At 36.6% G+C, this 18,450-nt stretch overlaps 1 protein-coding gene across 5 annotated transcripts in view; it reads right to left on the reverse strand.

The window, feature by feature from the left end:
* LOC114644825 (F-box only protein 27-like) overlaps positions 1–18,450 on the reverse strand; it is a 173,105-nt gene that overhangs the window by 87,887 nt on the left and 66,768 nt on the right. For 4 of the 5 annotated variants that reach the window (XM_051923565.1, XM_028792810.2, XM_051923563.1 and 1 more), the window contains exons 4-6: positions 17,713–17,808; positions 9,209–9,344; positions 3,404–3,778 (exon numbers count right to left, since the gene is read on the reverse strand). In XM_051923565.1, coding sequence (XP_051779525.1) covers positions 3,635–3,778; positions 9,209–9,344; positions 17,713–17,808 — 376 coding nt within the window. In that variant the 3' untranslated portion in view covers positions 3,404–3,634. Of the gene's footprint in view, positions 1–3,403; positions 3,779–9,208; positions 9,345–17,712; positions 17,809–18,450 lie in introns of those variants that run through there. The other variant, XM_051923566.1, reaches the window with a different exon arrangement.

Below are 18,450 nucleotides of genomic sequence, written 5' to 3' on the forward strand. Positions count from 1 at the left end.
TGAAACTGTCGATTTACCAGCCAATCTAGATCCCTACCTTCATCTATGGTAATGCTTTGAGTGATGACCCAAAAAACAAGACTGCGGGTGCCAGTTGCCGAAATCAGCTTTCTCCACAGGGTGGCTGGGCTCTTCTGCAGAGACAGGGTGAGAAGTGCAGCTATCTGGGAGAAGCTTGTAGAACTGCTGACCTACCACAGTGAGAGGAGCCAATTGATACAGATGCCTCCTGGACGCCTCCATGTGGAGGTTTTGCGGAGAAAACCAGCTGGGAGGAGATCCTGGGGAAGACCCAGGGCTGATTGGGAGGATTGAATCTCCCATATGGCCTGGGAATGCCTTGAAATCCAAACAGTTACACCCTTTATAAACCTTATGACCTTGACTTTAAAATGAGAGAGAAAAATAATACATGTAGATGATATACACATGCTGCTTATGAAATGTACCAATCAGGATTCTACTGCAATATTTACAATAGCAACACATAATTTTTATACTCTCTTTGTATTAGTTTGTAGCCCACCATACTGTATACTGATGGGAAAAAAAAAAACTAACTTGCATTACTGAACTGAAATTTCAGCCTTCTGGGTGCTGAGCAAGCAGGCTTTTACAGAAGCTCCATGTTCTCACTGTTTTTCTTTTTGGTTCTGAACTAGTTACTGCTCTTGATTAAGATTAGATTTGAACTGACTTGTCGCTGATAGTAGCCACTAGAAACCAAATAAATGGATTTTATAATTTACCTATGGTCTGCACTTAACGCAAACCCAGATGCTGGCTCATCCTGACCACTTTTCAAATGGCCTGTGAACTTGGGAGTGGTCGGGAAGAAGACCAGGTTACCTTATGTTTGTAGTACTTGGAAATGTAAAAGATGCACTGAGAAAATAAAAATCAGGGGATATGGAAAAAGCTAACACCCTGAACCAATTACTTTTAATAGATTTTGCTCCCACTGCCACCTTCTTTCAATGACCAGTTCCTATCCACACTGTCCCTACTACATCAAAAACTCCTACCACGTCAACAGAAATGGCCAGTGACAAGTCCACCTATGACTATCAGTATATGAAGAAATAACCGAAGAAGTTACACAGAGGGAAAGCTACAGGACCAAGATGGAGTCAGTCCTCGAGTTCTTAAGACCTGTGCTCAACAACTTTGTGGTTTTCTCCGTCTCTGGATTGCATGTCTGCTTTGGGGGTTGCCAACCAGGATCCCAAGCTGGTTCATCATGTAGTGGGTGTGGCAACATGCTGTTCCAGTGCATGCTCCCAAACCTGACCTGTTCAGTCTGTCCCTAAGGCTCCAGGAAGAGCTGCTGCTATGGAAAATATCTCTTCACCTAATAACTGCAGACCACATCATGAATACCTTTTCAGAAACTTTTCCTGGACCATACAAGTCCTCTTGGGGTAGACCACATGGACCCATTGCAGTTTGCCTAATAGACAAAGCCTGGAGTGGAAGATACAATTATCTATCTGCTCTACAAGGCTTAGTCTCACATGGATAAATCTGTCAGCACAGTGAGGATCATGCTTTTTGATTTCTCCAGTGCTTTCAAAACCATCCAGCCATCCCTGTTAAGGGGTAACTCAAAGATATGCGGGTGGATGAGCCTTTGGTGTCATGTATACTGGACTATCTGTCTCGCAGACCGCAGTTTGTGAGACTCGAGGGCTGTTTCTGAAATGATGTATGTGAGCAACACTGAAGCACCACAAGGAACAGTCATATATCCTTTTCTCTTCACTCTGTACACCTCAGACTATGAATATAACATTTTGTCATGTCACTTGCAGAGATTCCCAGATTGGAGTATATTGATAAGGGAGGAAAGTCAGAAAGAGAGCAATCTTCCACTTGACATCAGCAAAAACAAAGAACTGGTTATTGACTTCAATTTACCAAAGAGCTTCTATGTCTGGTCACTATTCAGGGGGTGGATGTAGAGGTGGTTCACATCAATGACATTGTGGACTGCTCTCATAACACATAGGAACTATATAGGAAAGGGCAGAGAAGGCTTGCCGGTAGTGAAATCCTCCACAACTTTGTGATAGCCAGTGTGGTTTTCTATGCAGTAGTGTAATGAGCCGGTAACATCACTTCAAGAGAGACCCACAAAATCTCAGTAATGGCATGCACTATGATCCCCCAGTAGGTGGTAGAAACAGAGAGTTAACAATGCATTGTAAATGAAAACAATGCCGCACACCCCCACTCTGACACACTAAAACTAAGGACTTTCAGCCAACAAATTATTCAGTTTACATAATGCCTCACTGTGACTGAGACTGCCGAGTCAGAACTTTTCTTTCTGGTTAGTTTTCTTTGGATTTGTTGTCATATTATTATTATTGATTTATTGAGCTTCTGTAAAAAGCCAAACTTCTCACAGGGGACAAATTGCTTGTTTCATGAAATCTTGGCATAAGGATTCAGTCTCCCTGTTAGGAGAACAATGAATATAAAACCTTTGGAAGGCTCCATACAAGAAAAGATTAGAATTATATTTTGGTGGTGCATTGTTAGTATCAGTATCAGTACTGTCAGGTAAGCAAAACATAAATATATAAACTACAGCATGGGGCACTGAAAGAGAATCATAACACAACAGATAACTATGACAAAAATCACAGATATAGGGGCAGTGTTCTAAAATTAATTATCCTATCAACTGTTATTCCTGATTTGCACTCATGTGGATTATATTGCTATGGTCAATTCTCCAGGTTTTCTTGAGGTGCATGATCCCTGTTCAAAGATCCTAGCAGATTCCTATTTGATCTGCGCTCTTTAAAAACTAAACATGGTAGAAATTCAAAACCAGGAACCGGACCAGAAGGTCAAGGCAGTCCATGACACCTCATCCGTATAATTTGAGAAATTTAGAGCAGCAGGTTAATCCAATAGTGTGGGAGCATCAGAAGTCTTAGACGAACTTCACACAAATATGAGAACATACAACAACCCCCATTCCATATGTAAAAGCAATTCACTAAATGTATAATGTGATCAGCATTGGTTCCCATAACCCCAAGTGACTGGGCTAGAATTTCAGCCTGCTCACATTTGTCCTTGTTCTGTATAGTTTATCCCTTCCATAAGCCAAAGACCTGTAGTTTAGATTAAATAACTTCTCAGATTTTGAGTATGTGTTGTTATGGGTGTTAATAGGTGTGTTGTACAGCAGACTGCCACCCTGTCCTGAGTGGCATTCTGCTAGGATAAGCTTTGGCTACCCGAAAGAAACTGAAAATGCAGGTGAAAAGCAGGAGCATCATAAAAGCATACAATACTCAGTAGTTTTTAATTCACATTTCATTTTACCTAGAAAGGGCCAAGAAATGTTCATGGAACACATATAAAAGTGAAAACAGTACAAGAGCACTGGAGTTTACTTTTAATTTATTAGCTTGCATAAATTTTAGTTTCATTCTTATTTTATACATATTCTTCCTTCATTCAATGCTATAAAGCTCTAAATTATTTTTAATATTTGTTGTAAATATATAAAATGATTTCAGACTGACAAATTAGCATAAGTACATATTATTACATTTTATGAACAACATGAAACAAAGATATTTTTAAAATAAAGATTCTTTTAAACAATTTCCTTTTAACGCTTATAAGGAAGAACCTTAACAGTACTGTTGGCAATCCGAGCTCCATAGTATCCTGCCCAAAACTTATTGTCTTTTCCTTTATGTGAGAAGCAAACAAAGCGTACACCTGGCCCATAGCTGCGGAAAACATGTTGGACCTGCAGATGAGGGGGAGAAAAAGGAATAACACAAGGTTTACATGACAACTAATTTATAAGGTGGAAGGGAGTCTTTCCCTCAGGTCATATATCACAATTTCTTGTTAAAAGAGAACGAGACAGATTCATCTGTAGTGAATGTAACCAAATGGTAAAATAGGTAATAAAAAATGACATATTGTTTAATATTTATAAACAAAGACGGTCCCTTTTTCCTTTATTTTGAATCCACATTAAACTAAAATAACCATTATTTTTACACATTGCCATTGATCATATGAATACTATTTTGGGGAATGCAAATACAGTACATATCATATAACATTACATTATAATGCAAGCTGTTTAAGAAGCTGCTAATTCTAAATGTTACATATTTTGAGATATCAGGTGTGATTTTCCAGCAAGCTTTTATTTCACATATAGGAAACGGACATTATAAGATTAAAGTGCAAATAATAACCCCGTAAATCTTGTTATTGTTATTATTGAAATGACTTTTTTGCATATGATGCAAGGAGGTCAAATAAAAAGGAATATGTCAGGGAAACTGTGCGGAAAAAAAATCAAGAATAATAAAGAGAGCTACAGCAGCTGACAATAATATTGTAAAAGACTCAAGACTCAAATATAACCCACACATTTAGATCCTAAAGTCCATCCAAATTTAGTGAATCCAGATAAAATACTACAGAATTACTCCAGTCTTTCCCAAAATACGCACTGTACCCAAATCTAACATGCAGAAAATAAACTACAAGAACATAAATATATAAATGCAGCATTATCTATCAATCATTCTCCTTTGCTGTGTACATATGTATATAAATGATTTTTCGCAACCAGCACATAAGCATCAAAATGCAATTGCGCCCCGCACCCCTTCCCCCATACAGACCCCAAGGGGACTTTTCGTTTTTTTTAGCTCTATTGTTCCTTCACACTGTCAACACTTGTGCCTTCTTGTAATAGGATCATGGATACAATTTTTAAAAGGTATGGAGGTACACACTATACAGTATATATTACAAAATACTGGAATAATATGTGGTGATTAATGAAGGTGAACAAACACCATAAATTAAAAATATTTGATTACAGTTTTAAGAGTTATGCGACAATCATTGTCAACCATTTGGATATTACTGGATCAGGAGTTGTAAAAAATAGGATTCAGAAATAATAGTTGAGCAAAATTTGATGTTTACATTCACTGAAGCAAGAAGTACTTCAGTTAAAAATATTTAAGTTAAAGTACCAAAGTTAAAAGCACATTTTATAATATGAGACAACACAAGGCTTTGTCTGGAGAACATAAAACATTTATTTTATTCTTAAACAACACTGATACAATAATTTTGATACAGAATAATGAATTCTGCAATTGCAATCCTGCCTTTGGCGAGTACATAACTGCAGTCAGTATCATGGCGATGAGCTGTAGTGTGGTACTAGTGTGGATATGAATTACACAGCGCCTCCCCTACTGGGATACCCAGCAGCAGTAGATGAGGCAGCCCTACTCCAGAGGGAAGAATAAAATAAAATACAAAAATAAGAATAAAAAATTAAGCAAGCATCTCACAACCTTGTCATGGTTTATTATACTTCAATGAAGTAAAGATGGATTTTAGAAGGGAAATTATTACATTAAAATGTAACAACATTTCATAATTGTTGTTGATCTTTGACAAGACTTCTCTTAGAAAGCTGTGGTAACTAATTTTATCTTTAAATTATCCACTTGAGTTTAATTGTGCTTAATTCTATAGTTTTACTTTAGTCCTCAAGACATATTACTTCTGTGGCATAACCAAATGTATACCAGTAGGTTGCCTTATAATGCATATTTATATTTTTAATACACTCCTATAGACAATTTAAATTCAACATGTACAGTATAAGCATTAAACCAAATTGTACTAATATTACACTACAATGAATTTAACTTCAATATAATAAAATGGCAATTACAAATCGAAGAGTCAACATTAAGCTGAAGAATGCTCTGGACATGGGTCAGTTCTGTTAAATTTAAATGCTTTCTCTTGAATCGCATAAAAGACTAATAATAAAAGCTCAAAGATAACAAAAGTAACAAGCTTTGCAATTCAGTGGAAGACAAAAAAAAAAAAAGTTGTGCTGTAATTATTCAGTAATTCACAAATACAAAATATATTGCTATTTAAATTTTACTTTCGTATACAAAACTAGAATATTCACTTAATAAGCCAACAATACTTTGCTCTAGACTAAATTCTGGTTGGCAGGGCAGCGTTCTGTTAGCTTTCCCTAAGCTCAAATTCCATAAGCTAGCAACAAAAATACTCTCTGCTTGAAAGAAAGCTTAACATACTTTACTATCTCTCATGTAACAAGGCACAACAAGACACCTCACAGGCAACAAAATCTCCCAGAGTATATCTTCTCCAGTTAACCAGCGACTTTTAAAGCTGAACTCGCTCTATCATTTCAGTAATTGGGTTCATAAGAATCTGAGGCAATACCTCAAGCATATAACATACTGATATTGTTCATACATAATAATGCTTGTGGTCTCAAGATATTACCTGTGCTCATAAAATCTTATTTGCACAAGATTGCGACTTAAGGTACTGAAATTGATAAATACGAGGAGGAAAAAAGCAAAAGAAAAATGCTTACTTCAACATGCTACTTTAAATGTGAAGGCAAATTTTTGAAAGTACAGATTTCCTTAGGTGCGGTTTTCAAATATGACCATGAGAAAGTGCACATTCAGTTTCCAAGTCTCAGCACTGAGCAGGAACGATGGGAACGACCTACCAAATAAGCAGCAGAAGGTGCACTCTTGCACTTTTATTTTGAATGATATATAGCATTTCATTGGTGATGCCTGAACAATGCTGAACTATAACCTACATTAACAACACACCTAATAGGTTTCTTTTATGAATTTATAATAGTTTGGTCTATGTAATGAGTAACAAGGACTTTCTGGAAAATCTAATGAGGTAAAAAGTATGCTATTTAACCTAAAAAGGTGGTGGGGTAAAATCAGCCCTAAATGAAATGTACTCAAGTAAAGTAAAAATAGCTGAAAAATGTACTTAAGTAATGAAGTAGTAGTTCTTTATTATCTTACAACTCTGAATGTACCCTACAAAAATAATCAGATCATTTACAAGTCTTCACGTGTTGTGGAATATTTTAGTTTTTGATGTTAACATATTAGGGGCAGGTGGTGCAGTTTGTTCTGCACAAATGATCAGAAAATATATAAGCATCTTTTAAACTTGTTAATTTTCAGTATCTGGATTTAACAGAACATATTTCCAACATAGGGCGGCACAGTGACGCAGTGGTATCGCTGCTGCCTCGCAGTTAAGGGACCTGGGTTCGCTTCCCAGGTCGTCCCTGCGTGGAGTTTGCATCTTCCCACCGTGTCTGCGTGGGATTCCTCCGGGTGCTCCGGTCTCCTCCCAAAGTCCAAAGACATGCAGGTTAGGTGCATTGGCGATCCTAACTTGTCCCTAGTGTGTGCGTGTGCCCTGCCCGGGGTTTATTTCTGCCTTACGCCCTGTGTTGGCTGGGATTGGCTCCTGTGACCCTGTGTTTGGATATAGCGGACTGGATACTGACCGTTAACATATTTTACTAATATAAGTGACTTTGTAATAAACCTGTTCTAACCAGCTGGCTTTGTAATAAAAATACACATTAGAAGAAGATGTTTCTGCAAGCAGTATTGAAGCACTGTAGTAAAACGGGACAGCTCAGAGAGCTGGCAGGCATGCTGAGCAATGACTTATCAAAGCACTGAAACTGGCAAGATGAACTAAGTGCTACTGCATCAAACTGATCTGGTTTTGAACTGTCTTACAAGCAAGCACATTTTGATCAAGATTACAGTAATTTAAATCAAAATACTCTTGACAACACCTTCATTAAGATCAGATTTATTTTTTTTTTTTTAGCGTAAATGCACTTTCCTCTACAACTCTCTTAAAAAGATTGCATTTGCCTGGAATGACTCAACACATTCCTAGACCGTTTCCTCTGAGAATGGCTTTCTTTCACACTCTTACTTTGCCTCTGTAAACGAATCCTTCATTGTTTATCTTACTTCTTGTTGTATTTAAAATAAACCATGTGTCATCTAGCTTTTGAGTTAAGATTAGTAGTTTCCAGTAACAAAAAGATGAACAGCTTGCAGGAAGGTAAAAGCAAATCATTTTAAAGTTTTCTGTAGTCATAATGGTGTAGAAACATAATTCATATGTACAATTTCTACATTAATATTAAAGTTCCTGTCTCAAGTCAACCAATCTGAACGTTTTTAATTATATCATTTTGATATGGCAGAGATAACGGTTGTGTGTGGTATCAAAAAACCTGGAAATTTTGATAAGCTTATTATGGGGTTGGAAGAAGATAACATGGATGCAAGTTCCAAGGTGGTAAGTGAAGTTTTGTTTTATTAACCTCCTCAGAATACTATGCTAGAACGGTTAAGCAAGAGTCAGGTTTGGGGTGATGTTTAATGGCGCATTTACTACATGTTCTGCTGCCATCTAGGGGAAGATAGAACACCATGCTGCAAAAAAAAAAAAAAAAAAAAGAAAAAGAAAACATTCATTGGCTTTCTGCCACTTTAAGGTAACTCTAAGATAACTCATCAATATTCATGAATGAAGCAGAGCGTCCAATGAAAAACACAATGGCAAATGAAAGGCTGTAAAGGCAGTTTTAGAATGAACTGAAACATTGTTCGAATTGAGTGAAAGTGATGGAGATGTGAACTGGTCAAATGGCACTGTATGCCCAAATTGCAGCATTATGCCTGGTAAATTTATTTGTGTGAAGGTTCAGTGTGGAGCTAGTAGCTGTGCGACAAAAGGAAAAATGATTGCAATCAAGTGGAAGGACAAGCAAGACATTAGCCCCTGTTCATATGTGGCAACCGTCAATGTTTGTGTCAAGGGAAAGGCGCAAGTCACTAAGCCTTGCACTGTGCCTGCAACAACACAACTGTACTATTCCGATTGCGATGTTGAGCTGTGCATTAGTGACTGTCTCAAAACATATCACAAGAAAGATGTGTTCTAAATCTGTGTCACTACAGCAGTTGACATGACATACCTTTCCTACTGTATTTATGTTTATAATCTGGAATTTACATGTTTCTGTTACAAGTAATAATGCTACAAAATGGTATCTTCCATTGCTGGATTCTGATTTATGTGTGATGTTGCAAGGAAATGGAAATTATAGTATAGCATAAGAGTTAAGGGAGTAGAAGTGATTCTACTACTTTCATTGTGCATTTGATATTGAGAATTAATATGAATCACACATTCATTTAAACTTTTTTTTTTTTTTTTTTTTATTAATGGAGGATTTTTTTTACCTTGCAATAATGTATTATAAAAGACAGAATATATTTCATACCTTATGATAGGAGCTGTCATTCCACTGTGGAATCTCTGGAAATGGCTTTTCAAAAGTCATTATGGTCTCCTTTTGAGAATTTAAAAGGTCAACCTTAATTAAGTATATGGCTCCACAATCATGACGGGAACCGTACCTGCATCAAAAGAGAAAGTGGAATTTTAAATGCACCCTTTTTTCTGGGTAACACTGTAACAAACTATTGTGAAGATTTCATAATGTACAATAAAAAAATGTAATTTATTATAGACATTTTATTTCAAGGTACTTTGCAATACAGGAAATTAATTGAAAACACATGGTCATACAAGTATTCTGCATTATTATGCAATTTTCACAAAATATGTTACCACAATGTAAACTTAATATGAGAAAAAATAACCCTTAGTAACACTAAAATTTGACATTGAGTCTATTAAAGAAAGTCAAGAAAAACATTTGATATCTTGTGTGGAAATAAATGTAAGCTGCACCCTTGGACTCAACTTGTTGTGTGACCTTTTGCAGTAATAATGGCATCATGATGTTTACTGTTGTCACGGAGCCCTGGACAAATTTTGACCAACATCTCATCAGAGAACTGTCCCAAATGGTTTACAAGTTTGAACTGTTCCTTTAAGGTTCTCTTACAAGATCTCAAAGTTTATTTCTTAAATTTCACTGGGCCAACATTTCCCTAACTTGGTTATATCGTATAAAAGCAAAACCGCTTCTATATGAAAATCAAATATGTACCAACAATAGTGTATGCTGTAGAATCTTGGGCAACACTGGATAAACAAAGATCTAAACTAACAGTAGTTGAAATTAGGCATTTAAAGTGAGTGGCAGATAAAATAACACAAAACAGGATAAGAAAAAAAAAAAAAAAAACTGGAAACAACTACATGTGGAAAGCATTAAAATTAAAGTTACAGTAGTAAGTATAAATGAACAAGGTATCCCAAAAAGGTGTTTGAAATGAAGTGTGGAAAAAAAACCTAGAGGAAGACTATGGAAATATATCTACATGAATATTAACTGGATATTTTTAGAAACAATCTGAATAATTAGAATACAGTATGCAAAAGAAATTAGAATATATAATATGATTTAAACACTTATTTTAATTAAGCACTTGTTTTACTATGCAATTTCGTATCTTATAAGACATTATTTCTAAAGTATATTGTCATCTCACCAATAAGGTTTAAACACTGTCATGCACCTAGTGTTACATGTAACCAGTTCACTAACGTAAAATGACACATTGAAAGCCATTGTCAAAAACTGGCTGGAGGATTAGCAATAAGGAGACATGTTTGAAAAGCAGATCAGACAAAGATCATAAAATGCCAAGAGTTTCTAATCTTTAGCATGATGAGTAAGGGACATAGATGGACAGAAATTAATGAGAAGTGAGTATGACTGAAGGGAGGTCACACAAAGGTGGCAAAATACCACAAAGGGTTTATCTATTAGTTTAGGGGGCATCTCAAGGTACAGTATATTATCAATGTTAAGCTATGTATAAAAATGTCCTTGTATTAAGGAATAGTGGCTTTATCTGCAGACAGAGCATGGCATTTTATTATCTTTCATAAAAGTCTAAACTGAAACCAGAAGGCTTTTGGATTCTGTGTGATTTCCTGGCTTTGGAGGTAATTTGATTGGGATTTTATTGTACAAAAAGACATGGGGCCTCATGTATAACGCCGTGCATAGAACTCACACTATAACATGGCGTTAAGCACAAAAGCGGGAATGTGCGTACGCACAGAAAAATCCAGATGCAGGAATCTGTGCGCATGCAAACTTTCACGTTCTTCCACTACATAAATCCCGATCAGCGTGAAAAGTAACGCACGTGCACGCGCCTTCTGTCCTGTCCCAACTCCTCCCAGAATTATGCCCCTTTGAATATGCAAATCAATATAAATAGCCTTCTGTGAAAAGACAATGGGAAAAGCACGGGGGAAAATATAAGAATTTCAGCAAATACCAAGTGGAGGCAAAGGAAAAACGTAGTATTTGTTGGTTTAAACAGTGGTATAATCAACAAAAGAAAGTTGATCGAGTGACATAGTGTCAGAGAAACTCGAAAGCTCAAGTTCACAAAGTCGCACAGTGCCCGAAATAAAAAAAGAAGTCACATATCAAAGTCGCCGTGAAAAGGCAAGTCGTAGCCCACCGTCTGAGTGTCATATGAAAGCTTATTAGGGTACAGAGAAAAAAAAATAGGCACACAGTGGGGAAAAAAAGCACGAAATGTCAACTTTAATCTCGAAATATCCACTTTAAGTTTCTACTACTTTCACGTAGTTTATTTTGTCATTAAAGTAGAACATCATAAACTTCATCTTAAAATCGTTTATTTTACTAGTTACTCAAGTAGCACGTTAAATGCTTTGTTCTGTATTTGATCTTCTATGTGCTCTGTGTGTGTGAATCACTACGTGCTTCCGTTCTCTCTCTGACAGGACACAGAATTCATTACATTCGTGATATTACAGCTCTCAAAATAATTAAAATACTTAGATACGTGATATCTTTTTCATGATGACAGGAATGAAAGCATGTTATTAAACATGGGAACATGGTGACGCAGTGATTGTTCATATCTCACGAAAGACGCTTGCTGAGCCATGTGCGACCTTCGATGAAATAATTTATTGCAGCAGTACTGTCTCTTTCAAACATACTAACCTCCAATTCCTGTCCTTACTTTTCTTTCTCCAAATACCCAATCGCCACACAATCAGCTCTGTAATAGACGTTAAGCCATCTGTAAGCTTAGAGCGCCGATTCTTCAAAACTTTTAAGGAACATTGAAATATCTTCGTAGTACATGTTTAATTATTCTATCCGTCTATCCTTCCAGTGTCGCGTCAGCACCAGCAATAATACAGCGCAAGGCAGGAGCTATCCGTGAACTAGCTAGCTCTGAGGCACTGTGTCCTCACATGTTTAATTATTAACAATACAGATTATTTAAACGAAGTTAAAGTTTTATCTGTATAATATAATCAACATATTTTGCTGCATTTCATCTTAAAAATAATATCGTCATCATACGCGCTTTATAAAGTGGCGCAGGTTGTGCAATATTATAACTGTAGTGAAAGTTTACAGTGAGGCAATTGTACTTGTAAGTACAAACAGTTCTACAAGGAGCGCTTGATGGACTGATTGAGTGCGTTTATAGTTCTTGGGATGAAACTGTTTCTGAAACGCGAGGTCCGTACAGGAAAGGCTTTGACGCGTTGTGGCTGAGGTACTGTGTGCTTGAAACTGTATACCGATAATTCTCTTTCCGATCAGCTGCTGCTGTGATTCCCCACTCAGATACAGTGATATAAATACTCCGAGTGGTGCAGTGAGAGTAATATGGAAAAAGATGATCCGCTGTGGCAACCCTTAACGGGAGCAGCTGAAAGAAGAAGATGCAGTGAGCGTAACAACGCTAAAGCAGTTATGGTATCTGAAATACTATGGCTATTCCCTGGACCATTATATTGCTACAGGTTAATTACAATCAGATGCATTACACTAATAAACAGTATGCAGTTAATTTCAGTGTATTTATAAAGCCGCATCAGGAATGTGGGTCTAAGAAAGAAAGGGTGACCACACAGGAACAGTAGCACTGCATTGACGCTGGGTGCTGCCAGTCTGCAAAACCGAGCGGAGAAATTGTATACGCCAGGGTATGAGTTACCGTGGAAATGTGCGTGGCTTTACGCCAAGTTTAGGTTTTATACATCGCGATTTGAGCGTGGAAACGTTCATACGCAACGTTTCTGTGCGTACGCACCATTTATACATGAGGCCCCTGGAGGGGTATAGGAAAAAAAAACACACAAGAAGCCAACGACAGAATAAAAAAATGATCAACAGCTCAAGACCCCAACACCAAAATGGTACAATAAAAGAAGAGGGAGGGACCAAGTAAGCAAGGAAGCAAATGGTCCTAGAGTACAATTGTGCCACTTGGCAGCTGTTCCAAACAGTTTTGTTTTTATTTTTTTTTTAACCTTTTCATGATTTGCTAATCAGTTTCAGCTCTTCTAAGATTAACTGTTGCTTATAAATACTTCATAGATAGTCTCACTTAATATAAAGATGGGCACAGAGAAATGAAGATGTGAATTAACATTTTCTTTTTACCCCTCCTTGTTACGTAGGCATGTCTGTTGTCTACTAATTCTTGGACTGAATTGGGAAACTGTGCCACAGCTCAAAGATGTCCTTTATCTGTTTTTTATTATCAATATTCTTGAAAACAGTTTCTTCCCTTAAATGGTTCTAAACACATGATAAATTGTCACCATGAAATTCTGAATACTAAACTTTGATCAAGGTCAAGGAAGCCTACTGATCCCTAGATGTTGCACTGGGATATTTTAGAGATCATGGAAACAGCCATGCCATGTTCCTGAAGGAGTTCTAACAGGATGGCCACTTTTTAAGTTTTCAAATTGTAGTTCAACTTTGGTCTGATTTTTCAAAAACGAAAACAAACAGCTAACCTTATTAATTAGGCTGACTTTCATCAGAGACAACGTTTTGTTTAATATCTCAAAAGTGCAGATTTGTTTTCCTCTCCGAGTTCATCTGGGCTCTCTCAGGACTTTGGTCTTCTCCCACAATTCAAAGACATGCTTCCTGGTCAACCTGGGTTGCTCAACTGCTATATCCTATGAATGGCTGAAGTCCCATTCATATTGGGTTCCCTCTTTACACCTGCTATTGCCACAAACCTGATTGTGGTTAAGCACGTTTATAAAATGAATTGCTGCATAAACTCTCATATTATTAGTTGAAGGCATTTCTCCAACAATTCACAAAAATATTTTAAACAGTGAATACTATAAAAAAATGTTATTAAAAAGGCTTGCATGTAGACACTACTTCACAGTCGGGATATTAATACCGAAAAGCCCTGATTTACATTCAGTAAAAACTGATATTCATTTACAAATTCTTATTTTTTTTTTTTTTAAACATATAAACCATACAGTATAAAGATAACTCGATTCTTCTTGAAGGAGTGCACACACATTCAAAAGTCAAAAAAACAAAATGTCAAAGATTGTGCAGTCTTCTGTAAACATTAAGAAAGCTTCAAAATTTTACATAAATGAAAATAATAAATTGTTTTGTTGTTTGGTAAATGTTTAAGAGGAAGGGACCAAGTATGGAAAGTGAACGAGTAAAATTATTTTAATGTCTTGTCTTTGTACAGAGTTCTAAGGGTACCAAGAATTACACTGTGTCACACATGTGCACATGGGAGGCAGCTAAAGGGCTTGAGTAAGGGCAATTCCGAATTAGACCAGGATGTGGCAGAGTGCACTGACACTTTTTCTCCCCTTTCTGCAGAACAGTCACGGGAGATTCCACCTGGCCCTCTTGACGTCACTTCCGGGTCCAAGCCTATGGAAGAAGATCTTGCCGGCTCCGGCCCCTGTGATGTCACGTCCGGGCTTGAGCCTATGGTTGAAGACCCTTATGAGCCCGACCCCTTTGACCTCACTTCCGGTCTTCCCCTTTAAAAGCCTCCACCTTTTCCCTATTCCCTCAGTTCCGTTTTGGACTCGGTTTTGTGCACAACAGTGCTATTCATTTACGACAATTTGCAGCCAGGAAACCAAATATATGGATGGCTGCCCCAAACCTTGCTATGACTCTTTGTGGAGTTTGTGACAACTGTTAATTATTATTCCTATTTTACCATGCTTACATTTTACATATTTCTTCTTATTTTCTTTCTAAGATCTTGTCAGAGAATTTACAAAAAGTATGTATAACAAACTGGTTGAAGGCCAAACTGAAAACGTTTTGAAAACTGGCATTCTGACACACCCTTTTAATTAAGTTTACTGTCAGCTTTTAAAGAAATAGGACCTCACAAAAATGTAAAAACCTCAAACTTGAAGAGGAAATGGCTACCACGTGCACATTACCAACGGACATGACAGTGATTGACATGAAGCATGTGTTAAATTAAAAGAACGAATGACTAGCAAAGGTAAGAAAATAAAAAAGACAACAGAAATATTCACATCTTAACTTGTCTTCACTAAATGAAAAACTGCCCTGACAAAAATATCTTCATAACAACCCATTCTGCTTTGTCTTTTTATGGAGACAAAGGGGTGGTTATAGTGGCTTAAGCTCCTACCCTTTGCCCCCTTCTAGCCCAAGTGCCCATTTCTCCTGTTAGGATGTAACTGATCATTTCAAAGCACAAGTATATGTCTAGTTTTCGTTTTAAGAAACAGAGAAAAGCAGTGACAAGCAATGTACCCTGTGAAAGCTAGTTAGGGCACTGTTCACCAGCAGCTTCCAATTTTCAGAAAGTGTTACAGATTTACACTGTGTGCACAATTAGGCCATATCATTTTGACCATATCATCATTTTTATGTGTATATTCCAACTCCAAGCTGTATAAACTTGAATGCTTATTGGTTTTAAGCATGTCAGGTGAAGTGTATTTGTGTAATGAGGAAGGGTGTGGCCTAAGAAGATCAACACCTTATATCAAGGAGTGCATAATTATTAGGCAGCTAGTTTTCCTCCGGCAAAATGGGCCAAAAAAGTGATTTAACTGACTCTGAAAAGTCAAAAATTGTAAAAAGTCTTCCAGAGGGATGCAGCACTCTTCAAATTGCTAAGATATTGGGGCATGATCACAGAACCATCAAACGTCTTGTTGCAAATAGTCAATAGGGTCGCAAGAAACGTGTTGAGAAAAAAAGATGCAAATTAACTGCCAAAGATTTGAGAAGAATCAAACGTGAAGCTTCCAGGAACCCTTTATCCTCCAGTGCTGTCATATTCCAGAACTGCAACCTACCAGGAGTGCCCAATAAATGTATACAATATACCTCTCTGAAAAGTGTCTGGGAGGCTGTAGTCACTGCTCCACAAAAAGTTGATCGTCAACAGATCAAGAAACTGATACTCCATGAATGGAAGGCTTATGACTGTTATTGAAAAGAAGGCTGGCTATATTGGTCACTGATTTTTTTTTTTTTTTTTTGAAATGTCAGAAATGTTTATTTGTAAATTTTGAGTTGTTTGTTTATTATTCTCACTGTAACCGATGGAAATAAACAAGTGAGATGGAAAAATGTTCATTTTTCCTTTAGTTGAATAATAATTCTGCACACTAATAGTTGCCTAATAATTGTGCACACATATGTATTCCCCTGATGATGTTCACACTCACATTTTCTTTGTAAAACATTCAGGTTTCAGGATTATTAACATTTTGGATTGACTGATAGCACTGTATTTGTTCCACATTAAAATTAATCCTCAAAAATTCAACTTGCCTAATAATTGTGCACACAGTGTATACAATAATTTCTGCTCATAGCATTTTCTGCCTATCAACTGAAGCTTACTGCATCCAAGAAAAGAAAGCATTGTAAAGCTACATGTATCTGTGGGGATGCCTCTCCATGTCTGTTCATTCAAAAGAAGACAAAAGCTCAGTTGATTCAATTCTGCAGACTGAGCTGACAGGATTTAATTTTGCATACACCTGCACAAAGAATAGTGCCCCAAACACAACATTGCTAAAAATAGTTCCCCACTGCCTGTATCAACAAAAACTAATAAAGTTTCACCCAAAGTCAATTGTCAAAAGTCCAAACCCTGTCAAAACAAAACGTTGTCATTTGAACAAAGATAAAGTCCTTGCAATATATAAAAAGGTGGGCTAGAGAAGGATGATTATGCTATAAAACTCCAAACCTGACAACATCTCGAAAGCAAAAGGCTACTATTATTCTTTTTGTTACTGAGATCTTAGTACATACAACATATATAAAAGCAAGTTCATAACCATAAAAAGTTTACTTTTTCTTTGTTGAAAGTCTGAAGCACAAAAAAAACAAGTGATCTATGCTACCAGCCAATCACTTCTAATGACCTCCGAAGTATGTGACCTATATAAGGCACTTTATGGTAAACAAGTATTGACACCATTTTAAAATTGGTATGCATTGATAAATCAATAGTTTTGACAACACTACTTCACAGAATTTAAAAAAGTTATTATTGTTATTTTTTTGTCTGGTTCATTATCCAGTGGAACTTATAAAATCATTTAAATACTTGTTTTTTTCTTAAAGTTGGAGTGCGGTATGGTTAACACAATGCTGTGAGACTGGGAACAGAACTAAAGCTCATCATTTGACAGTATTTGAAAAAGTCAAATTTACAAAGAGAAAAAATACCATGTAACTCAATATTAACAATGTTGTCTTCAGCATACAATAAAATAAAGAATAAAACACAACCTGGATTTATGTTGTTGGAATATCAACAACCAATTTTAGAAGAGAGTGTTTTTTGGATGATTGTTTGCTCACAGTTGTTCTGAACAATTAGTAAAAGCCACACTTGCCTAATCTAGCTTGCTACGGTACTTAAAAAAAAAAAGAAAAAAAAAAAACCACTCTTAAAACGCTATACATCCAACAGACTACAAAAACAAATTATAAATGCTGACCAGTCATTAATTAGGATGTCGGGCTGAAAGTCATCAAGGAAATGCTCTTCAAATCCTTCTTCAACCAAGTCGATGCATTGTGTCTTGCTACACCACCTGAAGAAGAAGAAGAAAAAAAGACAACTCTTAAGTCACTCATGACTTAAAACACAATGACACGATGTGAAGACAAAGGAGGGCCATATTAGTGCATTGAAAATAATGCTATAATGCTAAGATCTTGCTCATAAAGTATAGCACTTAGTTACGTCAATTTTTAAATTATAATTGTCTTTTTAATGGATTACTTGAATAAACAGAATATTCCAGATAGTCATCACCAATTTCCACATTGTCACAAAAGCTCCACAGATAATGTTGTATCTTTTGCACTTCACACTATCATGGCACATCAGGATAATAAAAACGGTTATGCCAGAGTCCTATTTCGAGGCTATAGCTCTGAATTTAATGCTGCTATACCTTCAAAGCTGCTCACCAAACTCTTCAAATTAGGACTTAACTCCACCCTCTGCAACTGGATTTAGGCCTTCCTATCCACTCCACGGAGTAGTGTTCTGAACACTTTTGTACTTCTTGTTCACCTCTGACTGCAAATCCAGAAACAGCACCAGCTTCACAGCTACAGTTGCTCTTAACACTACTATCATAGCTCTAAATACCAACAATGGAAATTCAGCTTACACAGTTGAGATATACCAGTTGATAAAATCGTGCCAGGAAAACAGTCTTACCCTT

This window comes from Erpetoichthys calabaricus, chromosome 2 (assembly GCF_900747795.2).
Source record: "Erpetoichthys calabaricus chromosome 2, fErpCal1.3, whole genome shotgun sequence".
In the NCBI taxonomy this organism is placed as follows: Eukaryota; Metazoa; Chordata; class Cladistia; order Polypteriformes; family Polypteridae; genus Erpetoichthys; species Erpetoichthys calabaricus.